The 26,632-nt window shown below is 42.0% G+C and overlaps 1 protein-coding gene across 9 annotated transcripts in view; it reads left to right on the top strand.

Moving 5' to 3' along the window:
* Nucleotides 1–23,453, top strand: part of gab1 (GRB2-associated binding protein 1) — a 58,936-nt gene extending 35,483 nt beyond the window's left edge. For 6 of the 9 annotated variants that reach the window (XM_005932324.3, XM_042225056.1, XM_042225054.1 and 3 more), the window contains 11 exons: nt 4,605–4,733; nt 5,162–5,327; nt 9,774–9,975; nt 10,789–11,471; nt 12,737–12,831; nt 12,922–13,222; nt 15,314–15,397; nt 18,574–18,667; nt 19,200–19,326; nt 20,987–21,115; nt 21,211–23,453. In XM_005932324.3, the coding sequence (XP_005932386.1) occupies nt 4,605–4,733; nt 5,162–5,327; nt 9,774–9,975; nt 10,789–11,471; nt 12,737–12,831; nt 12,922–13,222; nt 15,314–15,397; nt 18,574–18,667; nt 19,200–19,326; nt 20,987–21,115; nt 21,211–21,369 (2,169 nt within the window). In that variant the 3' untranslated portion in view covers nt 21,370–23,453. Of the gene's footprint in view, nt 1–4,604; nt 4,734–5,161; nt 5,328–9,773; nt 9,976–10,788; nt 11,472–12,736; nt 12,832–12,921; nt 13,223–15,313; nt 15,398–18,573; nt 18,668–19,199; nt 19,327–20,155; nt 20,232–20,986; nt 21,116–21,210 lie in introns of all 9 variants that reach the window. The other 3 variants (XM_005932325.3, XR_006054899.1, XM_005932326.3) reach the window with 3 other exon arrangements.
* The last annotated feature ends 3,179 nt before the right edge of the window (nt 23,454–26,632 follow it).

Here is a 26,632-nt window from a genome sequence, read left to right as displayed (position 1 = left end):
GTGTTAATTTTTATTCATATGCCTAGGGCTGGCTGGGCAATGCAGATCTTTGGTAAAAAAACAGTGCGAGTGTGTATAATTGTGCATAAGAAAAACTGTGTGAAATCCCACAGATGGAGGAGAGATGCTCTAGCTACCACACAGCTTGTCCTCCTAGAACCACTTCAGTCTGTGACCATGCTAATGTGGCAGTGCAGAAACACTGCGCACGGATTCATGGCAACACTGACTACTGCTTTTAACTGTGGCTGGCCCATAACACAGTATTGCATGTAGGTTTAAAACTGGCTTTTGTGTTTGCATCTGTTGTTACACTGTAAATACATAGTTTGAAATTATTATATTTTAACAATCTGTCCCAGGACTGAATCATCAATATTTTAACTGATATAATAACTCATTATTACATTTTCAGTACTTTTATTCTCTGGACAGGTGCTTTAACATATGTATTATCATTTATTATAATGAATGACTTCAAGTGTGTTTTTCAAACAGAAGGCACATTTTTGTTAAGATTGGTTATCAGTGACATCTCATGCTGTTGTTGTGTATTCAGTTTGAGTCGTCATTGTGCAGGAATTGCAGATGTTGTCTGCTTGTGTGACATATTTGTCTCTTGTTATTATTATAATTTTTTTTTCATGACGTAAATGATCAGTCCTGTGTATATCTTCACCGGGAGGAGGCCCCAGGGCAGACCCAGGACACGCTGGAGAAATGATATCTCTCGGCTGGCCTGGGAACGCCCTGGTGTTCCCCTGGACAAGCTGGAGGAGGTGGCTGGGGAGAGGGAGGTCTGGGCTTCTCTGCTTAGGCTGCTGCCCCCACGACCCGGTCCTGAATACACGGAAGAAGATGGATGGATGGATGGTGTATATTTTTAAAAAGAACTTTGCTCTGTGGCTGTGAAGCAGTTTTGTGGAGCAGGTTTCACTTGCCCGTGTCTTGAGTGTATACGACTTACTCAGTTGTCAACACTCTCTCCCTGGGCGGGCCTGGCCTCGCTGTAACCCAAGCTCTTGGTCCTGCTGTTCCCTGCAGGGTAACCTGACCCAGGATCGCTTTGTCATATGGAAGAGAGAGAGAGAGGTTCCTTCTCCACACCCACCATCTCGGTCAAACCAGCACGGGCACATGAGCCTTGTGTTTTTTGTTTGTGTTTTTTTTCCCTTTCTTTTTTTTCACCACCCAAGCTTTTGTACTTTGATATTTGAAATGTGATATTTAAGTGGGCCTACCTCAAAGGATGTAGGTTTAATAGGTTTAAGCCTCAGTTCGGATTGTGTGGGTGTGTTTGTGATTATATAATGCAGGCCTTTTGAACTAGAGTGTGTGAAACATGGGCTGCATGCATGAGTGCACTATGCAAGTGTGTGATGTGAATGTTCTTTGTTAAACGTTTCAGTCTGTTCTTGTATATCTGTGTGCTTGTAATTGAAAATCCAAGAGCTCTGCAGGTCTGCTTGTTTGCTCATCCTGTTGGTGGAGGGAAAGGTCTGATGCTCTTCATGCCGTCTCAGTGTGGCGCTTGGCCCACTAACAAAGGACACCCTGTGGATGGAAAAACAACAGAGGGATGAAAAAACAAGGCCAGAGCATTGTTAATAGGGTCAAAATCTTATTCCAAAATAGCAACAACAAAGCTTTAGTTTGCATTCCTCACACTCTGCTGGTATGCTTCCTTATCTGTTTGATCTCAGTGGTGGTTGTTTGTCTACTAGATCTCGTGTGCCATTTTAAACTCACATGTCAAATATCGCTCAGAGGTTCTGTTGGGTTGGCCGTTTCCATTTGGTGTTGCAAGACATTTGATAAATCTTTGAAAAAAGAAAAGAAAATCCCTTTTTCCTCGGCCCCTGGCTTTAGCAGTAAAAGGAAGTGAAATATTTTTGGACAAATCCTCTGTCCTCTACAAAATCGCCTTTTCTGTCTTGGGCAATTCTCACTAATAATTTCACAGAGAGCTTATTTTGAGCTCTAAAACAAACATTCATTTCAGCTGCCATGACTCAACAAAAGCAAGAGAGCATGACTTCTTTGACTCAGCATTTATGTGTGTCTGTGTGTTTATTGAATGTTGAATGCAGTGACAAAGCAATCCTTCCTTTGGCTTTGTACACCCAAGTGGGCCCCTGACTCTTAGGCTACGTTCACACTGCAAGCGAAAGCGCATCAAATCTGACTTTTTTTAAACTTTGCGACCCATATCCGATCATGGTGTGACAGTACAAACAGCACAAATTCGATATTTTCACATCTGACCTGGGTCACTTTTGTATGTGGTACTGAATCCGATACATATCTGATGTTTTAGAAAGCGACTGCTGTTTGAATGGTCAGGTCGCATTAAATCCATCTTTTACGTCACTAAGACAAGACGGTTATCAGCGCCAGAGAAGCGCTCGAGAAGACATCGCGAAAGCTTCCTGGCGATCCAGTAAAACTGTTGGGAAGACAACATTGGAGAAACGTGAACATTTTATTTGTACTGTATAATCTGCAGATTCTGACAGAAATCTGCAACTATCCTTTGAAGCACCGCTCCTCTAAAACAGCAATAAGGATAATTATTAGGCCATTTGTAAATAACAAAATAACTTTATACCTTAAAGCAAAATTGGGAAACGTTAAGTCAGAAACAAGTCTTTATATTAAGGGCCATCAGTCAAACCATACTGTCTGGTCTGGATCTAAGCTGAGCGCGTTGTGTGTGACGTCTTCTTTTGCGCATGCGGGCCGCTTTGAGGGTTCACACTAGAACGCGTTTGCTGTCACATTTTATTTGTAGTGTGAACATGTGAACAAGTTCAGAATCTGCAGTAAGAAGAAATATAAAGAAGTAAAACACAAAAGTTTAAAAAAATGGACGGCCCTGCTCCTGCAGCTCTCACCTGTTTGCACTGAAAGGATTCAGCCTCAGATGAGAGCCTTTAACCCGTGTTCTGATTATTATTATGGAACTTTTTTTGTCCAGTTACCCCAAATACTGTTGCTTATCCACCCGAACTTACTATTGGCTTTTCCCATATGGTGCTCTCATGCATCTAAACCTGTTGTCTTGACAAGGGATCCTCTGATACTGGTATCTGCTGATACTGATCCAAACATAGTTTTAACATAATAAGATGAAATCCTAATTTGCTAATTCCTCATGTTTGATGTAAACTGCTTACTCACTTAAAAATAAAATGTAAATAAATAAAATATTTTTATTTTACATTTTTTTTTCTCTTCACAAACACAAGTCACGTGTGGAGCTGCCAAAGAGCCGGAGTGAAATATTATTTAACTGAGTTTAGGACAACATGCTAAGTTACTAAAATAAAAGCTTCGTAACAAACCAACATGTTGGGAGTGAAAGTGGGCGAGAGAGAAAGAAAGCATAGTCGTATTCTGATCTTTTCAGTCATGCCGCTTCACTTTGACGTTACTTTGACAATGTTTTTAATTAACTGCAAACATACAAATAAGAGCTGTCGGTGTACCAGGTGTGGAATACCTCCTAACTGCTGCTGCTATGCTTACCTTAGGTAATCTGATCCAGGCTTTTGGGGTCAGTTTCGGAGCAACACCCTGTCCAAATATCCGTCCTAGTCTTAGTGATTCTGGTGTGAATGAGCACCCTTGGAGTTTGAATGCATGCTGTCATACTAAAGCAGGGGTTAAACTTCCTGTGCCTGATAATGCTGTACTTTGCTCCACTTGGGTATGAATGGCACTGAGTTTTGTCATCGATGAGTGAACGTGAGGCTCCGAGTGGACAGGCGCACACACACAAACAGAGAAAGTCCAGGATGAATGACCCAATCAAAATGTTTGCTGCCACAAGCGTAACAACTCTTGCACGTATTCCAAATATTACAGTTATTATGGCTCGAAGAATAATGTTATAAAAGGCAACCTAGCAGTGAATCACAGTAACTGTCACTTTAACATAGTGATGAAGCTGGCAGTCTTACATATCCTATATCTGAAGAGCTAATCATGATTACAGATGAACTGTACGTGGAATTAGTGGCACAAAGGAATGTTTTCATCACAATTTATTACTGATGCATTAGATTATGGTAAATAGCCTCCCATGGTCCCATTCCATTGTTTCATTAATGTCCTTAATATATTCAAGGATTATATTGCCAGATTGCTTGCTCAACCCTTTATTTACAGTGCTGAGCTCTCGTCTGCTTATGTCTCCCCCCCTCCCTGTGTCTGAGTTTGAACTCTTTTGTCTGCTATGTGATGTCTTTTTCTCACAGACAATAAATTGGATTTGAAAGAGAGGACCCAATTGCCCGTTTCTTATTATAGATTTGGTTGTTCACTGCAGCCAGGGTGCTAGACCAAACTATGTGGCTTTTGTTCTGGTTATCCCAGACACATATTTCTGGTTGCGGGCCTCTTCCCTCTGGCTCTCACTGTTCTTTTAGCAAGGGCAGTGCAGCTGGTGGAGAATGCACACAAAGACACAAGCTATGATAGGACACAGTGGCTAAACTGAAAAAAGTACAGCATTTGGCCAGCCTGTAGTCATCTGGGAACGGAGAAGTCATTGTGAGAACACACATGTAACCTTTGGCCTCATTTCTGTGCTCACCCTGCAGGCATGGAAGAAGCGGTGGTTTGTTCTTCGCAGCGGCCGTCTGACAGGCGACCCAGACGTGTTGGAGTACTACAAGAATGACCATGCCAAGAAGCCCATTCGTGTGATTGACCTCAACTTATGTGAACAGGTATGCTCCCCTTTTACTTCTGCCCTGTAGTTTTATTGCACAAGTTATATAAATTATTACCATCTTGAATAGATCCAGGTTTGCATGATGTCACTTTGATGTATTTGGATGAATATTTGCATAATATCCAAGATGAATTTAATTGTCCTTAAAAATCTGTGTAAAATAATGAAAATGCCCTATACGTGACTGCGGTGTACAAATGTTTTAGCATAATAGTTTAAGTGCTGGGTTCTAGCGCTCCAAATTTCATTTGTTGCTTAGAGAGCAGTTACCTTTTAGATTATTTTTGCAAATTCTCTTAATTAAGAATGATCATTTTAATACATTTTCCCTTTTTTTCGTTTCTTTGGTTAGCTCTATTAGTGATCAGTCTTTCCTTGGCTGATGCCACATTAAGCTAAGCCGTGTCGTTTGCTCTCCCTCAGGTGGACGCCGGTCTGACCTTCAGCAAGAAAGATTTGGAGAACAGCTACATATTCGACATCAAAACCTTTGACCGCATCTTTTATCTGGTGGCTGACACCGAAGACGAGATGAATAAGTGGGTCCGCCACATCTGCGACATTTGTGGTTTTAACCCCACCGATGACGGTAATTACAATTAGCCACACATCACTCTGTTCGGGCACTATTGGCACTGATGTTTTGCGTCACTGTCGAGGTTACACAGTGATATTTATGTTTATATATACTTATATTCTGTGTCTTTCGAGTAGAAAGTTTACTTTGAACTGTTGATATTTGAAATAGGGTGATTTTGTTACATTTGTGGCACAGGCTGTGATTTATTTAAGAACATCAGTAGATCAGAGATAATAACCTGGTTATATGTTTCACCATAATACACAAAATCTCGGTTTGCATGTTTGTGTGTTTCTTTTTCCACAAACTTCCCCTAGACCATCAGGAATTGAGCCACCAAAAGTGGTGCACAGGCACATGTTAGGCTCTCTTATCTGCATCGGATATTTTCACATCATCATGTTGGTTTGCAGCCACCTAGCATCAGGCTAAAGCAACCCATTTTTAGCGTTAATGCACCTGCAACACCTTAGAAAAGCATCCTAATCTCATTACCACAGAATGCATAATGTAACTAGAAGTAGTAACTAGTAACCAGAAGCGTAGTAGCTGTGGACAGCAATGAATATTTTTTAGTGTATGAACAACATCTGCCATCTCTCTCTCTTTTTTTTTTTCTTTTTCTTTTTTTCCTTTTCCTTAAGTGAGATTCAGTATATCATGGCAACAGCATGAACAGGCAAAACGATCCTGTAGCATGGCCATGTAAGTTTCTCCAGGTAAGAACTGCAGCTTTAAGCGATCCAAGGATTCCCCTGTTAGAAGATGACTACAGGAAATCACTATTTGTCCACGCTGGTGTCTCTCAACAAAGCGCTTGGACATGGTGAAGATGCCATGGAGCATCAGGGGATTCTTTTTAGCCATGACACCAGTTTATCACTACAGCTGAGCAATACAGGATAAAAGTAGAGGATAAATGATTTACATTTGATGGGTCTCTTTTGGATATCACTGTTGTACCTCACAGATGTCGGGATCTTTCTTTCTGAAGGAACTAAGGGAACCAGTTAAATGTGTCAAGAGGTCTCTATTCAGCATAGTTCTCAGCCAAGGTCTAATGATCCATGTGTTGAACTTTGTGCAGTATTGAAGCTCACGTTACTCTTTTTTTCCCCCCAGTACTGGATAATAAAAGCATTGTACGCCTGTCACTCTCACTGGCCTTCTTTCGTTCGTTTCCTCTTATCTGGTTTTAATTTCCTCTCCCTTGAACACTCCTCTTTTCCTCTCTTGTCGCTCTGTCTTTGAGACTAATTGTCTAAATGTCTTCTATAGTTTCTTGACCTCATCAGCGAAGCAATGAGCATTTTTAGTGTGGTGAGAACTGGCACAGACGTTGCACATGTTCACTGTTTCACATGCTACACTAGGGCTGGGCTATATCATACCGTTCACGGTAATACCGGTGTAATTTTGGGCAACGATAAGAAAATGAAATATCGCGATAGAATATGGGTAAAACACGCATGCGCAGTGCCTATGTTTACATACGCACATGGCGGCGACGCAGAATGAGAAGAGCGAAAGCGGATCGTTGAATGAAACTGATGAACCAGAATTGGTTTGTAAAAATGCTTCAACTTCAGTGGTGTGGAACTGGTTTGGCTTTCGTCCGTCAGATACACAACAAAGCACTATTTTTGGTAGAGCATGCTAGCGGGCCGTCGTTATTACCGTGTTTTTTTGGAAAATACGGCACACTTAAAATCAATCCTTTGATTTTTCTGAAAATCGACACTACCCCTTATAATCCCGTGTGCCTTATGTATGAATTCTGGTTGTGTTTACTGACCTCGAAACGATTTTATGTACACGGTGCTCGAAAATCTGTCAAATGTTTTAGTACGACTTTGCTAAGCTACAAACCCGCACCGCTTGATGGATTGTCAGAGCATTACGGCTATCGTAGGCAGGAGCCTCGCGGAGTGATACGTACTGTGCTTCAACATAATATTACCGTAATGTGTGTGTATAACCTCTGAATCCGAGATATATCTGATGTTTTAGAAAGCGACTGCTGTTTGAATGGTTATGTCGCATTAAATCCATCTTTTACGTCACTGACACAAGACAGACGCCAATTATCAACAAAGTTTTGTGGATGTTATGCTGAGGATATGTCGGCCAATTTCCACTAGAAATGCCTTTTGGTTAAACTGTCAGCAAGGAATTTGCACTGTTACATTTTTATATAACTTTAATGCACATAAAAAAACAGCTGCTTGTTTAAGTGAAAATATATTGATGTTTGGGGTTTTTTGCACTAATAAAGTTGTGGAGATGTAAAGTATTTTGTCTAGTGTCAATTATATCGTCAGTTATATCGGTATCGCAAATTTTCAAATGTATATCCATCCATTCGCTTCCGCTTCTCCTTTTCAGGGTCGCGGGGGGCGCTGGAGCCTATCTCAACTTTGATAGGGCGAGAGGTGGGGTACACCCTGGACAGGTCGCCAGTCTTTTGCAGGGCCAACACACGGGGACAGACAACCATTTGCGCTCACATTCACTCGCACATTCACACCTAATGGCAATTTGGATTTTCCAGTTAACCTATCCCCACAATGTATATCGTGATAAATATTTTTGGTCATATCGCCCTGCTCTATGCTACACAACTCTGATTCTTGTTGGAGACGAAGGTGCTTTTCAAACCTGGCAACTGAGTCACTGATACTCCTCCAAGGTCATTCTCTCCAAAGTGTGACTATGCCTCCAGCTCTGTTAAATAGCTAGTGTTGCAGGGTAACCATGATAACAACACTGATGGCACCTTTTCTGTAGATGTCAGAGCTGGCTTTGAAAACCCCGATGTACGAACTGATAGTAAGACTGTTAAAGGAGAGCCTGGGTGTAAAAACGGATATCTTTGCAGATACCCTTCACTGCTCAGTACAAAAGAATGTCCCTGGCTCTCTGTTTTGTGCTTGCTTGCACTTCTCTGCATGTGAGACAGAACTCTCACTCCTCTGTCGCGTGTGGGTGTGGCCACAGTAGAGTGCTTCATAGCTGGGCAGGGAACATTAGTAGGGCTAGGGGAATGAAGGCTCTCAGAGCGAGTGTAGGAGGTATAGATTAGTACACGCAGAGGGGATTTTCCCTTTTCCTGTATGAATCAGCACTTAAAGCTTCAACAAACAAATGTCAAAAAAAAGACAAGGACATAGCGGAGGTGATGAGAGGAGCAAATGATGCACGTAAAAGAGAGAAACTGACTTTTAAAAGAAGAGAACTCAGGGACCTTGCATGAGATAAAACCACATCAGTTATAGAAGAGTGTGGGAGGAGAGCTGTGAAAAAGGAGAAAAAAGTAGAGAAATGTGGAATGAAAACACATATACGCATCAGCTATCTTGGCTCTGAGTGCAGTAGAACAATCAGCTTGAGCAGCAGGTTTGTTTAGTAGCTCATCATGTGGGAAAGCAGAGAGACCTTTAAAAATGATGTCTGAGGTGTAGCTTGTTGGAAGGCAAAAAACAGAAAGTAGTCTGTCGACACAAAGCTTTTATTCGGGTGACATGTTATACATGAAATGATGTAGGCTAACGCAGAGTCGCGATATCGGTGACATCCATCTGCTTTACTTTGACATGAGTTGTTTGTGCCAGTGTTCCTGGCCTCATGCTGGGCAGCGTGCTGCATTTGGATTTATTTCCTGTGGGATTTCTCCCCAAGAAGGAAGTGAGGTTATCGTAATTGTAGTAGGTTGTTGTGGCTTGTTGGGTCAGTCAGTAACAGTGTTTTAGCTGCAGGCTAACGACCTTAATTTGAGGTTTGGTTTGATATACACAGTAGAGGGACGCACATCTGTTCGTCAGAATGTGCGTATATACATCAGCTGCTCAAGTTCACACATACAGGCGCAAAGTTGACGTAGTGTCAGCGTGAATGGAAACAATTGAGCGTTACATTGGAATTGGGTTGCTAGGAAACAGCTTGGGTCCAAGTTTACTTTGCTAGAGTTGACATTGGCACATACAGTTTACTTTTTACTTTGTGCTTAATACCATCTCTGGCCTCTCTTTCATTTTCAGTGGGTTTCACAGGGCCACAGTAGGTGCAGCTCCTTGCTCTTCATCAGTGACTGCCAATGCATGTGGAGTCAAAGTTGAATAAACAGCTGGAAATGTAGCAGAAATGCTAATGTGCTCTGCTGGTGTTGCACTTAAAACTGTGAAGCAGGCATTTACTGACATCTGCTGAGCCACATGTGACAGGTCTTATTGGCATTATTTGTGGCTATTTTTTTTAGTTGTGTGATCAGTGTAAGAAATTAATCTTATTCATTCATTAAATTTTCCCTTTGCTGCTTAGACATTAATTCACTGGCAGTGGCCTGAAACCTCTGTGGTCAGTTATGGAGACAGCTTTACTGTATTTCATTCTTGAGTTCTGTGTACTACTCACTAAATAACATGAAGTTTTGACAGCTTTCATTTCTTTGTCCTCCAGATGCAGCAAAAGCTGCTCACCAGTCCGCCATGGGACTGGTGGTGGAAAATGCTCCACACCCAGGTCCAGGAGTGTTTACCAATGTGCCGGCCCCTTACCAGCCAGTCAGTGTGCGACACCTGGACTCACAGTCCAGTTCAGAGGAGCCCCAGGATTACCTGTGGCTTGCTAACTGTGAGAGCAAAAAGCCTGAACCCAGCAGGTGAGACCGTGTCCGAATATGCTTCTTTTATAGGTTCAAGTCTCCATATTCTCTATGTTGGAGTGTCGCATGGTGAGCTAAGCATTTTTCAGTGTGGTTTCCAAGCCATTTATTCTTTTTGTATACTTTCAACTGTACTGCCACTCCTGTCCTTGTCTCTGCCGTATGCTGTGTGTAGCTCAGTGGAGCATCACTCTCTCTTGGAGAGGGACCAGGAGTATTTGCTCCTGGAGGAGTGTGAGAGCAAGACTGTTCCTCCACAGGCTAGCCTGTGAGTGGCCAGCCAATCCAGCTGGAACTGCCTGCTTGTGTGGAGTGTTGCACACGCATAAAATACAGATCTCCAAACACTTGTGAATGTTGTAAATGTAAATGACGGTTATTAAATCTAGGTTGCATTTGTTTAGCAAAAGGCCTTCCTTCTAAACAGAAAAAGACGTGGGTGTTTTGCCTAACAGTGTAATAATTGTGTTATTTCCTGCATGGTTACAAACAGTTACCAAGAACCTCAGTCTTCCACTTTATCCACAAAAGCGTGCTGACATGGCAAGAGTTGGAAAAGTTTAATGATAAAAGCTGTCTGGATATGTAAAGTAAAGAAATGTAAAGTGTGCGTGTTAGTCCCCATAGGGAAATAGTTCCTCTGCATTTAACCCATTCACTCAGTGAAGCAGTGGGCAGCTTAGTTACTTAGTTACTAACATAGCCTTTGTATACTAGTGTTTTTGGCTTGGTGTGACTGTGTGATCTGCAAATCAACGTATTTTACTTTTTGTATTAATTATCTGGTGTTTATGTGTATTGTGTTATCAGAGCTCATGCTGAGTGCTCCAAGTCTACCTCTTCAGAGACAGACCTGAATGACAACCTTCCATCTCACCGCACGCCTACATCCTCCACTTCCTCGGCTAAACACACCTCACACAATGGCTTCTTCCCACCGCACCAGACTCCTGTGTCCGCCCCTTCCATCTATGACTCGCCTCCATCACGCGGTGCCTCCCTCTCAACTGACAGTGGCTTTTATCATCTTCCTCGCAGCTACTCCCAGGACACTGTGCTGCTCCCCAAGTCAGCCTCCTCCCCTCCGGCTCATCCAGACGGCGCGGATGCCTCTGACCTTTATGTCTTCAACACGCCGACACGGAAGCCCTCAGTAGAGACACAGATGCGCAACGTTTCTATCAGTTACGACATCCCGCCCACCCCCGGTGCAAACAGCACCTACCAAGTGCCCCGCACAGTATCGAACACAGGGGTAGGAGGCTCAGAAAGCGGGGGAGATGTAGTGCCCCCTCCCAGACCACCCAAGCCTTCCCTCAGTTCCAGCTCAGGACTCCCGCCGCCTCCTGCTGAGCGCTCACCTACAGACACCTATAGTGTGCCTCGATCAGCCTCAGAGACAGATGGAAACTACTGTGTGCCCACAAGCGCTGGGAGTAAGGCTTTACGCAGCAACACTATTGGCACTGTGGACTGTTCACGCCTCCGCAAAGGTTTGTATTGTATAGGTTTATTTGTTTGTGGTGCCCTTTTCACTTTATTTTAATTTCAAAACCTATTCTCACCTTTACCTTTTGGACAATACGGCACATATATGTGGTAGGCAGGATATTCTATTATTTAATCTTATGAAGATTTGTTGCACCAAAATCTAACAAAAGCAGATAAAAATGTTCTGAGTTTCCTTTTTAATAACAGTTCTTTAATCCATGGCCAACATCCTTTTTACAGAGCCTTAAAATAGTCTGGCAAGAGAAGAGAAACTCATGGTGTCGATTCTTCTTGCTTCTCCCTCTTGTGGTGTCAATCGGAATTGCAAAATAGGTCTTGCTTTATTTCTGTGAAGGTTCTCAGTCATCGAGGTCATCGTAGTCAAAGGTCTTGCTTTATTGTTTTAGATGAGCAGTGGTTATTCCCCCAATAAATTTGGGGCATTTGTGAATTTTTTCCCTTTTATGCTTTGTGTCTTGGTGACAGAGCAGATTATTGTGCCTAGGGCAGGGCTGCACTGTTATGGAAAAAAACACATTTTTTAAATTCGAGCAAATATTATAATTTTTTATAATTTATTTACTTAAGAAACCTCATAAAAGAGTTTTGTTTTTTTTTACACAGGATGTCCTTATTTAGAAAGAACTCCATGGAAAAACAAATAACTGAGTAACAAAAACAAGGTGAACGTGCTGTTCACCTACCACACCACGCCGGTCTCAGGAGCACCGGTCTCTGCTGGCCTGCAGCCTCTGCTGTGAGATGGCTTCGACACAGATTGAGCGAGTTGCAGCAAACTCGAGCAACTTGGGAGACTTGCATGGTAGCCACAGGGGGAGTGATGGAGAGCCAAAACAGTCTCATGTCTCCTTGTAATGTTCGCCCCTCCTTTTTACTCTTCCCCGGAAGAGACTCTCATTTGTCTTCAAAGCTTTTTCTCGCGCTGTTGTGGTTCTTGTGGCCATAAGTGGAATGCATTAGCAACTGCATGAGTACCTGATGACAATAAAATAAAAAAAATACAGTAATTACATGCTGCAAAGTAGAGTGCTTACATGGTGCCTTTGAGCTTTGTCTCACAGACTAAATCTGCAAAGTCATGAAAACACTTAACACACAATAGAGGACAACTGTTATGTGGGAATTGTCCTGTAGCATAAATGGGCCTGAAAGAAGGCTAATAATGTACAGTGCACATCATTTGCTGCTCTCTGTGTAGAGGGGCTGTTTATAAACTGCATTGTAATCATGGTTTTGCTTTTTGTAGACTTTGGATCCCAGGACTGCTATGACATTCCTAGATCATTCCCTTCTGACAAAAGCTGCTCGTTTGACTTCAATGAAAGCTTCAACACCTATTTTGTGAGTATTTCAAGTGTAACTGCTGGATAATCGTTCTGTGGCTTTAGGGAGAAATGTGTATGTTAATCGGTTTTCCCTTGTCACCCTCAGAAAAGCAAAGGAATGATGCCAGTGGGTAGCCATTCTACAGAAGAGGTCGACCAAAACTACGTGCCCATGAGTGCCAACTCACCGTCACATCATCACTCGGGCAGTTTGCCAGAGCCAATGCACGAAACCAACTACGTCCCCATGACCCCAGGTACTATGGAGTTCTCATCCCTGGGAAAACAGGTTCCTCCACCTGCCCACATGGGATTTCGCTCAAGCCCGAAGACCCCTCCCCGCAGGCCGTTGCTTAGTGAGTGCCAGCCCCCACCTGTGGACCGAAATCTCAAACCCGATCGCAAAGGTGAGCGGACAGTAGGTGTGCTTGCATGCATAGCTGTGACTTCATAAGTGATGTGTGTGAGTGTGTGCGTGTGTGTGTGTGGAGTTCTTGCTTCAGGGGTGTGTGTGAGTTTGTTGCTGCTGTGAGCTTAGTTTAGTATGCTCAGCGTTCACTAATGCACCAACTGTACGTGCTTTGTCTCACACTCTGCTGCTATTCCCACAGTGGATGGCTCATGGTCATAAAGCCATCTGTACAAAATTTCATTCTCAGAGCGGTGTCGTTTTTCATCCTGCTTTAGTTGTTGTCATAATTAATGTGGAAAAATGTTTCTCTCATTTTGTCTTCTTTGGTCTGTCTGGTGTATTAAATACCACCGTCTTCCTCTGCGCCCGTCCTTGACCAGCTTATTTCACCTCTTGATGAATTAGTTTATTTCCTTACATTTGATTACATCCAACACAGTTAGTTCCTTGTCAAAACCGCGTTTGCCTCCAGCTCCCGTGAGGCTCTGCTAGCCATTTCGGAGGGGTCTGCTGTCTGTGCCACGGAGTCATTGAGGCCTTAATTGGTCACCTCCATCCTGTTTGTTCCCAGCATCTGAATGGAGCCTTTTGACTGAAAGAGAGTTGAAGAATGATGGGAAATAATCACAGAGGCACACCAAAAGCCGGTACTGTTACTGTCACTGTCGAAAACGGAGCAGTTTTCTGGAGTTTTACATTTCCAGATTGGGAATTCTCCCTTTCACGTGGCCCTTGAGTCAGTCAGCTCCAAGTTTGGCTTTGGTCATTGCTGAACTGCTGTGTCTAAATAAAAAAATCATATCAAGTAGCTGCTTTTCAAGCAACCGCTTTGAAGTGATTATTATTTCTCACACACGCACACACACACAGTCCTAATCCTCACTGCTAATAAAACTTGGTTTTACACTTTTGAATATCTTTGGCAGCAGACGAATAAAAATGCTAATTGTAAATGTTTGTAGTCTAGTTTGAGTTTTGTATTATTGTTTAAGCCCAAATCTTTTTGCTTTTTTTTTTTTAATTTTTTTTTTTTAAGGATTGTTTTATCTCATTCACTTTTTATTTTTTTAGCTAATATTAAAATTCTCATTAAAATATATTTATCCAGTGTTCAATCCCATTGCTCCTGGCATAAATTTACTCTACTTGGATTGCAGGTTTTAGATATTTGGATCTGTGCACAGCTGCTTTTTGTGTTAGAAAATGCCACATAGACATGAATAAGAATATAAACTCGTATTTTTTAACTGATATCCTTAAATGGTATTATATTAATGTTAGTGATGTTGCTTTTTAGGAGCATCATTATGTGCTGATTGTCTTTTGGACCTTAGCTTTTTAAAGTAGAGACCATTGGTGTATTCATTGTTATGCATGGGTAGGATGTCGCATCACTTTTAAACAGCTCTGTGATGTTTTTCATTTCTATATTTAAAATGAGCCATCCACTTCTTCCATTTTCTAGACTAATCTGAATCTCTGCAACCTCTGTTCATCTTCCGTGCACTTTTCTCTCCGCTTTGGATGTCTGAGCCGTATGTTGCAAACACTTTGACTAGTGTATTCAAAGCAAACGGCATCTTATTTCCACTATACGTGGATCCATTAAAATTAATTATCTTTGTCTGCAATCGCAGCGCATTTCTGACACCACTGCAGAAAAATGTTGTGATCAGTGTGCAAAGGAGCAGTGCGTGTCATCCTCAAGTTGCTCTGTTCTGCAGATTGGTCCGAGCTCTCGTCAACATGACATGATTTCTCAGTGTTCTCTCAGCGCTTATACACAGCTCGTCGTGCATGCACAGCTGTGATGTCAGTCTTTGTGTGGGAAGTCGTGGTGCATGGAGTGAGGTGCATGTTGGGCAGTATGGGTCTTCTGTTGTCATGACAATCATCCTCTTGAAGTGTGCTGTGCAAAAAAAAAAAAAAAAGGTAAATTGGTGTACGTGAGGTTGCAGTTTTGCTCTTCTTCATCAAAGTCTCGTCTCTTTCGCTTTGCATGGCAGAGCAGTTGTTACAGTAGGGCTGAACTGTTGTGATCACCAAAAAGATGTTGTAATCAGCAAAGTCTTCTTTCACCAATCAGGTCACAGTCCTAAAATAATAAGAGCGGGTTTAGAGCGAACTGACTCTCAAACCGTAGGTGAATTCCCAAGTCGACGACGCAAGGGTAGGTACACCACACTGAACTGCTGTGCATCTGAATACTTTTCATTCTGTGACCTTTTCACACTCTACTTCATCTTGATTCTCTGCATGCTGTAAGTAAATGTACTGTGGGGATTTTTACAATTTTTGTTCTTCAGGGGTGTGTGTGTGTGTGTGTGTGTGTGTGTGTGTGTGTTTGTGTGTGTGTTCTAAAAATATGAAGTGTCAGAGGTGTTGCATTAATCCAGTCTAATCATTTTAAATCCCAGCAGGGGATGGATGAGTGTGTACCTCACGCATGGTGGATTACACTTGTTACATCTTCGAAGCTCATTAAGAGTCATAACACGCCTTTCAAAATAAACCATTTCTACCATCTTAACCTAAATATTTCCTCACTTTCAATGTGATGTTTTTTTCTTCCGTGGAGCCAAATGACTCACTAACGTTTCTCTGCTCAAACATTTGTGTCTGTGTTTTTGTTTGCAGTTCAACACATTTTACTTTCATAGCACATTGGGATGTAACAGCCAGAACACACTTATTGTCAGAGAAGCATTCACACAGGGCTTTGGAAAAGAGTAGACTTCTCTTCAGGAGGAAATTGAACAACGATATTATCTAATAAAAGCGATATCGCTTGCTTCCGTACATACAGATGATGTTTGGGGAAAATCCCAAAGCTCTTGACCATCTGCAGTGAAGGGATCATGCAACTCTTTTGTACTGTGCAGGGCATTATGCACAGGTTTAGTGCACGTGTAACTTTGACTCTTCTTGCACAGTTTCTGTCCTGAAGTGTTGTCTTATAGGAGGAAAGCATCTTACCCTTAGGGCATGAGGGGACTGATACAATCACCAAGTAATTGAGTCCATTTTAATGTCTATGGGAGGCTCAGGCTGGCTTCAGACAGCACTCCCCGTAAACACCGTCAAGACACCAAATAAGAAAAAAAAAAATGAAGTTCATCTCATCAGAAGACTTCCAGAAACTCTGAGAACCAGTGCTATACTGCAAGGTTGCCCACTACCATAATAAGACACTTTATATAGTTTTTTCCTCACTTTTCTCACCCACTGCCTGCTTAAAGCATTTAGTCCAGTCCCTTTATAAGAAGCTTTGGGAAATCATCCATCCCTGGCTAACATCTAAACAGAGTTGCACATTGGGCACTTATCACAATACAAGCAGCACATGGCTCATCGTTCTCAGGTTTACATCTGAAATATTCCAACACCGTTTCATAAAAGCAAAAAATAAGTTCTGGTTTGGTTAAGGATAGTTTCGAGTGCAATCACATGAAGAAATATGAATGAGATGTTAAATAACACTAACTTATATTTGTGTTATTGAGCATTTTACAATCAAACTTTTAATTTTTAACATTTTTAGTTCTAATGTTGGTTTGATTAGATTTGAATATGGTTTTGTCATTTAAAAGTGCATTTTAATACACACACAGATCTCCAAAATATAAACATTTATGCTGCTCTTGACCTCTGTCAGTCTTTATGTACAGGGTGGGCCATTTATATGGATACACCGTAATAACATGGGAATGGTTGGTGATATTAAAGTCCTGTTTGTGGCACATTAGTATATGTGAGGGGGCAAACTCCTCAAGATGGGTGGTGACCATGGTGGCCATTTAGAAGTCGGCCATCTTGGATACAACTTTTGTTTTTTCAATAGGAAGAGGGCCATGTGACACATCAAACTTATTGGTAATGTCACAAGAAAAACAATGGTGTGCTTGGTTTCAACGTAACTTTATTCTTTCATGAGTTATTTACAAGTTTCTGACCACTTATAAAATGTGTTCAATGTGCTGCCCATTGTGTTGGATTGTCAATGCAACCCTCTTCTCCCACTCTTCACACACTGATAGCAACACCGCAGGAGAAATGCCAGCACAGGCATCCAGTATCCGTAGTTTCAGGTGCTGCACATCTCGTATCTTCACACCATAGACAATTGCCTTCAGATGACCCCAAAGATAAAAGTCTAAGGGGGTCAGATCGGGAGACCTTGGGGGCCATTCAACTGGCCCACGACGACCAATCCACTTTCCAGGAAACTGTTCATCTAGGAATGCTCGGACCTGGCACCCATAATGTGGTGGTGCACCATCTTGCTGGAAAAACTCAGGGAACGTGCCAGCTTCAGTGCATAAAGAGGGAAACACATCATCATGTAGCAATTTCAAATATCCAGTGGCCTTGAGGTTTCCATTGATGAAGAATGGACCCACTATCGTACCACACCAAACCATCACTTTTGTTGTTCCAACAGTCTTGGAGGGATCCATCCAATGTGGGTTAGTGTCAGACCAATAGCGGTGGTTTTGTTTGTTAACTTCACCATTCACATAAAAGTTTGCCTCATCACTGAACAAAATCTTCTGCGTGAACTGAGGGTCCTGTTCCAATTTTTGTTTTGCCCATTCTGCAAATTCTGTGCGCCGATCTGGGTCATCCTCGTTGAGATGCTGCAGTAGCTGGAGTTTGTAAGGGTGCCATTTGTGAGTAGCTAATATCGCCGAAGGGATGTTCGACTAATGCCACTCTCCAGTGACATGCGGCGAGTGCTACGCTGTGGGCTCTTGCTGAATGAAGCTAGGACAGCCACTGATGTTTCTTCATTAGTGACAGTTTTCTTGCGTCCACATTTTGGCAAATCCAACACTGAACCAGTTTCATCGAAACTTAGCAAGCAGTTTGCTAACTGTAGCATGGGAGATGGGTGGTCTCGTAGGGTGTCTTGCATTGAAATCTGCTGCAATGACCCGGTTACTGCGTTCACCAGATATCAACACAATTTCGATCCGCTCCTCACATGTTAACCTCTTCGACATGTCAATGGCTGTGAACAAAGAGAAACTTGTAAATAACTCATGAAAGAATAAAGTTACGTTGAAACCAAGCACACCATTGTTTTTCTTGTGACATTACCAATAAGTTTGATGTGTCACATGGCCGTCTTCCTATTGAAAAAACAAAAAAACACAAAAGTTGTATCCAAGATGGCCGACTTCTAAATGGCCACCATGGTCACCACCCATCTTGAGGAGTTTGCCCCCCTCACATATCACCAACCATTCCCATTTTATTACGGTGTATCCATATAAATGGCCCACCCTGTACAGTTTAAGGATGCTTTTCGAGCAGTGGCTGACTGCTGTGTGTTCCTTCCTGCAGTAAAACCTGCTCCACTAGAGATCAAACCAGTGCCAGAATGGGATGAGCCAAGCACACCTGTCCGCTCACCTGTGACACGGTCGTTCGCTCGAGAGTAAGTACCTAAGACGTTCCTCAGCTTTTCTATAGTTCAGTGTTTGGCTAACAAATAAGGGCATGTTCACACAGCTCTTTGCAGCAAGATCATTGTCCCAGAAGACACACCGTCCCTCGCTCCCTGTTAACCTTAAAGATACTGCATGTGTATAGCAGCTAATGTTAAGTCTGGATTGTCCTGTTTTTTTTTTACTCTCTGCCACAACATGCAGTGAAAGTTTATTTTTCTTTTGGTGTGAACGTGCCCTTTTGTAGTAGATCCAGTTAACTAAAGATGTAGGCACTAATACTTCATGCTTTACTGTAGTCACTCTGTGACCAAAGTAGCACTGCTCATAAAACAGGATTCTGTATTATACTGAAGGAAGTCTGTTGGCTTATCTGAGACGAGGTAATTTGTGTGCTTTCGTGCTGTAGGGACTCTTCTGGCTGCAGTGGGTTTGGGCTGTTATGTCTGTATTATATTTTGTGCTCACCAGAGACTGCAATTTCTGGGAAGTCAGTGTGTAAACATTGTGAATGCTGCTTAGTCCTTCTAGGTTTCCAATGCCAACGAGACCCCCGTCAGTGCATAGCACGGCCTCCAGCACTGACTCCGAGGACTCTACTGAACCGAATTACGTAGCCATGAACCCTAATATGTCCACAGATGAAGCAGTATGTAACACACAACTATACTCTGATACAGAGATTACTTTTCTCCTTTCTTTTTCTATTCACAGATAATCAAAGCTGATAATCTGATAAATGTCTTCTTTTTTTTGTGGTGTCTGCAATCAGTTTCATCTCGTTTAAATTAAATCTGCAAACACACAAATAAACACAGCAGAAGCTTTAGTTTAAGGCAGACAGTTTGGAGGATCATACACCATGCAACTTGCAATTTTGAGCTGTAATTGCTTACTGAAACTATTAAGAAATCCCATTTCCAGTGCTCTTCTCCCTAAGCCACACATTAGTGCGGACAAATTACTGGCTGCTGCAGATGGACTCCTCGCCACTTCAACCCGTTTCTTTGCAGTTCTGCTTTTGCCCTGCTGCTCTGCTTTCTTTATGCTCCTTCTTTCTCTTCATTTACTTTTCAGGTGTTGTCTTAAATCGGAATATTGGCTATTAAGAAATGAAGTTAACGTGTCTCATTTAAAATTGACTGCTCTTTCTGAAGAATGATACTATTATATGAGCTGACTTTTCTACCTACCGGGATACTTTCTCTTACACTTTGGGTAATCGATTCACAGTTTTCCTTTTTTTTCCTTTCTTTTTTTTGCTGTTAATTTTTTTTTTTTACTTTCTTCCAACGTTTGCTTTACTATCGTCTGCTGACCTCCTGAACTTTTATCAGTCTTTTTTAATTTCTTGCTTTCTCCCTAGTTTCTCATTTCTCTACCATCGTCATCCTTATTCCTGCATTTTGTTCTTAACCACCTGCTGTTTTCTCCTCCTTTTTTCTTTCATCCTTTGCAACTTTCTTCTTACTGTGTAGAGAGGAGTCCTTCTACTGCACAGTCCCCATCACCCCTGTAAAGAGGGAGGTGGAGGAACTTGACACCATAGAGGAGGTGAGCAGGGTTGCCAGGTTAGACGTGCATAGCCCGCCCTGTCATTTTTGGGTGCTATTGTGAGATGAGAAAGTACGAAGACTTTGCTGTGCAAAAACCACCTACAAGCTGTGGCTTGAATATAAAGGTTGCAGTGGATTTTCAGACGTTATCTACCATCACTTTCCTTACAGTTAGAATTTCTTAGTTTTGTGTCACCATCCTAATTCGAATTAATCTCTCCATCGTACCTGTATTTCATAATTAACACTAATTACAGGCCCAAGTTGTTGTCACTATGCCTAAAGTAGAAATTTTCTTTGTTTTAAAGGTTTGAAACTATTATTAGTAATGGGACAAATTACGTGAAAAGATGGTCACTGATTGAATATGTTCATTCCTCTACAATTGCAGTCTTTTTTAAAAAATACATATATTTTGGGGGCTTTTTTGCCTCTATTTTGACAGCCTTGCAGGAAAGAGTAAATAGTAAATTGAGGGAGAGTGAGCGGCCGCAAGGCATATGAGCACCTGCTCACCCAGTGGGGTAAACTGGTGCCCAACAGTTGCACTTTTTATGACGAGTTTTTGTAACCCTACGTGCACAAACACCCTCTAAAGATAGATTAGGGCTCTCAGACCTGAACCCATTTGCATGAATATTTTAGACATTGTGACAACACATTGGTGCATTTGCGTATGAGCTGTGTTTCTCTGTGACTCTGCTATCAATTAAAAAATAAAATAAAAATAAATCCCTTTTCTGACTTACGCAGATCACGAAGCTCGCTCCGCCCATGAATGCTGACGGTGGGAGTAGCCCTGTGGTAAAACCAAAGGGAGACAAGCAGGTAGAATACCTGGACTTGGATCTCGATTCCGGCAAGTCTACCCCACCTAGGAAGGTAGGAATTTACCAGCGCCCATACTCCAAACCAAACGTTCTAAATTAGAGGAAATTTATGGCCAAACTTTTAAGACTGACCTCATCTCTCCTCAGATGAAAAGCAACGGAACTGGCATCACAGCATCAGACGAGCGTGTCGACTATGTAGTTGTGGACCAGCAACGAACACAGGCCCTTAAGAGCACCCGGGAGGCCTGGAGCGATGGCCGCCAATTGACAGAGACAGACACCCCTTCCAAAGGACCCAAGTGACCCTGTTGTCCCAACAACACAACCCCACCACCCAACCCACTCTAAACTACCAAAACGCCACAGCTTCCACACTAATGCTGGTTCTGGTTTTCGCTTTGGAACGATCCAGCTGTCTCGTTCCAACCTAACAAGATCCCTAGTGTGTAAGAGCCAGTGGAGCGTCATAGCCACTCAACGTTGTTTAGTTTACACTGCTGTCGGGCTTAAAGGAGCGCTGTGTGTACAGCTGTAGAAAGGGGCGTGGTCCAGGAATAAGCTGTATGCAGTTTAAGAGCATGAGGAAAGACTGGACTTGTTTGCAGGATTTGACCTGAGCAGACTCACCAACTTTGAACATTCACTGCCTTCTTTCTGGATTAGTTATGTCGTCGTTCACCTTTCAGCGGCCTGTGGGCTGATCCAGAGTTAACATTTCCTAAAAATTGTAATGCTGTTTGATGTCGTTTTGAAGTGCAAGTGAGAACACTTTATAACATGATCACAGCTCGGTCAGCGCAACACTAAACGTTAGCATAGCACGTTAACGGTGTTGTGTTTTTGTTTTATGTTTTTGTTTTCCTGCTGTTTGAGCAGGGTGAAGTTACCATGGACACTGTTAGCAGCTCAGGAAACTGACCCCGAACTGTGTCTAAGGCGAACTTCAAACTGGAAAGCCAGTACGACAAAATTTCAGAGAAGCATTACTTTAGATTTTTCTTCCACTTGCGTAGGCACCTGTACTAAAATTCAAGCTTCGGATTCACTTGAGGTTTTTAATCCACTGAACATGATTCGATTTCCATTTATTCAGTAAGTGGAGATGCTTCGATCTGTTGTAATGGAAGTGCAAAGACTGTACAATAGTGTTATGTATATAAACAGGAAAAGTGTCCTTTATTTGTATGGAATATCCAGCATGTTTGACTCTAAGGTATATGGATTCTGCAGGGTAGAATCCCGTACCTGACTCGATGGTATCAGCACTTGTGATAAATGAATGAATTACTGTGAGTTTTTAAAAGAACGTGACAGGTTTTCTCTAAGTTATGCAAAGGTATCAAAGCGAGAGAGAGAGAGAAAGAGAGAGAGAAAAATCAGGTACTCTTTATGAATGCATATTAATGCAACTTTCCATTTCTAATTTATTTCTCGAGTTATTGTATCAGGTGGATGTCTTGTCCATTTTTTCTCCTTTTTTTTTTTTTTAGCTCAGTATTGATTGATATGGAGGAACATTTGCTAAAGTCTGCTAAAATGCTTCGTTTGACAAGCGGTCAATTAGCTTCACAGGTTCATTTCTCCTTTCTCTTCCTCATTTCTCTCTCCACTTAGGTTTAATTTATTTTAAATTGAACTGGCATACAGTTTTGGGAAATTGACTGCCTCGTGCAGTCAACTTGATGCATATTTTAGAGACGGAAAGTCTTTGCCTACATACATCCCTGCTTTACTTGACTTGACTGTCGGCTCTCCCGCAGAAATCCCAAGCATGTGCTACCACGTGATTTAAAAAACAAAAACAAAAAAACAACTCATAGCTGTACATATTTTGCCATCAATTAGATTTAACATGTATCGTTTGAAAGATGTGCCTACTAAGTCATCTTCCTCCTACTTCACTCTTTCCTTTATTGCAGTCTCTTCGTGAAATGGACTGCAAAGCTGATAATGCTTTATCTTTTTTAATGAATCTCAAGAGAAATGTACATTTTAAAAGTGGACTAAATAAAATCCAGCCTCAAACCCATCTACAAGTGACCTGCTTGTTTTCTGGAGTTTCTTTTTATGTTCTTTGCACTTCTTTCTGTAATTTTTCCAGTCGTAGAATAATTAAAGAAATAATTTCTTTTACACTTAACCTGGGACCTACATATATTCTCCAGCTATGCCCTCCAAGTATGTTTAATCATTGGGATTTCTGATAAGGAAATAACACCAAGGCAGTCCTCGGTCATCTGAAACGGACACATCTCAAAACTGTCAAAACATTTTCTATCCAGTTGTGACAGTTGAAGACTTTTGAACTACTTTAAAACATAAGTAAAGCTAATCGTACATGGCAGCTGTAAAACATTTGGACTAATAAAAATTACATTCAAAGCAGAGCACTACAACTTCCTTAATTCTTTGTGGCATAAATCCAACAAAGTGCTAGAATCACTCCTCAGTGATTTTTGTGCCATCATCACACAGTTCCTGCACGTCCATGATGTCAATCTCCCGTTCCACCACGAGGTGCTCTACTGGATTGACATCTGATGACTGTGAAGGCCGTTTGAGTACAGAGAGCTCGCTGTCGTCTTCAAGAACCAGTTGTGACGCTTCTTGTGACCAACAAGGCGTTTCCGAGAACTGCAGCTCACTGGGTATTGTCTCCTTTTCAGACCATTCTCTTTAAACCAAAAACATGGTTGTATGGGGAAAATCTGTCTGACACCAACATCTGTGGCATCCTTAAATGACCTAAACTATATATAGATATAATAATTGTATGACAGAGTCAAGTTTCATATCACTTGTGCATCTTTGATTTGTGGACTGCTAAAACATTTAAACCACAACTGAGAGATTCTGTTTATTCATGGCAAACCTTGGTTTAAAACTCATAAAGATGTTTAACTAAGACAGAGAACCGGCATCCTAATTGTAATCCAGGTTTTATAATCTGCTTTAAAGGATAATTAAGTCCATTTGCACTCTCGTTCTTACTATTCTCACTTTTCACTGCAGTGTTTTTAAACCACAGAGCTTTGACAGTATTATAAGATATAGCCTCAAATCAAGTTCTTACACAAGCTCCTACAAAGGGAGCGGTACGTAATTCTTAGCAAGAGTCACTGCTCAACCAAAATTTAAGGAATACCCCTGTTTTTATTTTATCTGTGCTGACCACTAGATGGAGATGTTGTTTGAAAGACTACATGGCGGCTCTTCTTTGCCTTCATGCTTTCCCTCAGTCCACACCCCTCCAGTGCAGTCTCTTCCCCTGATCTCCTGTTTGAGGCTCTGCAGTGCTGTGGCAGCCAAAATTACATAAACAGCTGCTTCACCGTGAGCTTCACAGGCTGTGCTGCTGCTCCCCTGTGCTCCTACAGAGGCCCCCAACAGACCCCATGTAATAACAATGATCATTTTAAATATACACTACAGTGTATATACAGAGCAAATTCAATGTTGTTTACCCAAAATGTTCTGCCTACTGAGGTGCATCTTTAGCAGGATTTCAAAAACATAAAAATAAACCTTTTACCTTGTCATTTATTGTAGTAACCAAGATTTGAAGCACTACATTTCCACTAAACTGTGTGCAGCAGCTACAATCCTTAAAATGAATAAAAAGAAAGGTGATTAGGCTTTGAAATGTAGGCTCTCATAAAAGGTCCAGAGACAATCACAGATTCCTGTTGATTTCAGGTATTGTTCCCTCCTTTTTCTTTTATTTGTGGAATAAATGTGGGTAGCAACAGCGCCTTGAATTAAGGCAGCTTACTAAATCAACAAGAGCGATGTGATCATAAATTACAAAAAAAAAAAGCAAACAGCTCGTTTGCATCAGAGCAGGTGTGCGTGAGCGTCCATGCATTTGGAGTTTAAAGTGTTATCCGTGCAAGATCAGCCCCATGTTAACTTTGATACTGATGTATGTACCTGTTTTCTCCCTCTACTTAATAAGACATGTACCAGCTCTGACAACTACTTCTGTTGGCTAATTATTTAGATTTATAGATTCAGTGCAGGGCTCCAGTTTATTAAAATCCAGCATATGGGCTGATTGGCATCACGGTCACGCCTAATCCCATAAATCTGTAGTAGACATTGTGAAATAGAATTCATCGTATAGAAATCTGTCCTTCATGATCCATTTTAATCACTGTGCAAATAACCCAATTAAAGCAAATGTCACTGTCACGTTGGCATATATCATAAATGTTTGTAAGACATGCAGCAGATTGTCTAATGTTGCCATCAGGTAGCGTCACACACGGTGGAATTTTTTTCTTCCCATCCTGACTTTCCACGTCACGCTGTCAGATGCGGCTGGTGGGATGACGGGTTAGCGTATAACATTTGACAGGTTTCTGGCTCATTTTCTCTTTAATGATTGCTACTTTTTCAGTGCTCGTGTGAGTGGTTGGCTCGCATGCTTGATGAGTGAGAACTAGATTACCGATAATGTCATCATCTAGGCTCAAGTTTATTTTCACCTTATGCTCGGTCGCAGGGACCTGAGAAAACACCACACCCTCCGAGATTCCCCACAAGCACACAAATTACCTATTTAAAAGCTGTAATTTGTTGCTTTGTCACTTCTTCTCCTTCTGAACCAACCATTGCACACGTGCAGGTAATAAGGCTGCTCTCCCGGTCTGTGGTAATGAATGAAATCCCAGGCAGCAAAGTGGCATGTCTAAACCCAAAAACCATATCAGCATTCCCCTCCCCCCCAAAACAACAACTTAGATCTCGTTAAACAAACACAGGAGTGATTGAATCTGAGAGCGCATCGAGGATTTTTATCCTTTATCCAGCTAAAAGCTTCAAGCTGTTTCTCTGTGAGAAAAGCATCTTAATCACTTTGCGTGGGTGATATTGACGGAATGTTTAACATTAAAATACAACTTGAGCCCGAGCGTTTGTTTGCACGTACACCTCTACCTACCTACACCGCTGTGGCTTTGTGATAGTGCAGCCTGGGGAGCCTCTATGCAGCATCTTTGGCTCTCTGTGTGAGTAATGGGGCAAGGAAAGAGTCTCTGGCTTCTTAACGGGGCCCAAAGAATAATTATGAGGCGAGCTGAGAGGCTGCTCCCAGGCAGCGGGGAGCTCTGTGAGCTTTATTGGGTCGGGCCTGTTGACTTGGACCTCTGCCTGAACTGATGTGAGCAGTCTCTGAGGTGGCCTGAGGTGCCGCCTCGTGGGGCTTGTTACAGAGGTACGCAGGGACAGCTGCGGTGTGTTTTTGGTCTAAACGTGGGTGAGAGCGATGGCAGAGTAACACGATCATTTCCAGACCAATCCGGGGAACTGTGTAGTTGCTTGTGAACATGCCGTAAGGGTGGAGATTTTAATGAGAAAGTGCGGTGATGCTCTTGTCAACAAAAACCAAACAACTCGCGTGGCTAATTAACACCATTAGTATGAGTGAAAAGTCAGCACTCGAGACTTCAGTAGATTATGCAGATGCAGGTCATATTAATGGGGAGCACACTGCAAGCCTTGAAAATAAACATTCCTCTAGAGACATGTTTAACCTAGTAGCTGTTATTGGGCTGCAGTGCAATTA

Source organism: Haplochromis burtoni, unplaced genomic scaffold (genome assembly GCF_018398535.1).
Source record: "Haplochromis burtoni strain Fernald_Lab_line unplaced genomic scaffold, NCSU_Asbu1 Contig_158, whole genome shotgun sequence".
Lineage (NCBI taxonomy): Eukaryota > Metazoa > Chordata > Actinopteri > Cichliformes > Cichlidae > Haplochromis > Haplochromis burtoni.
This window is presented reverse-complemented; position numbering and strand designations above follow the sequence as displayed.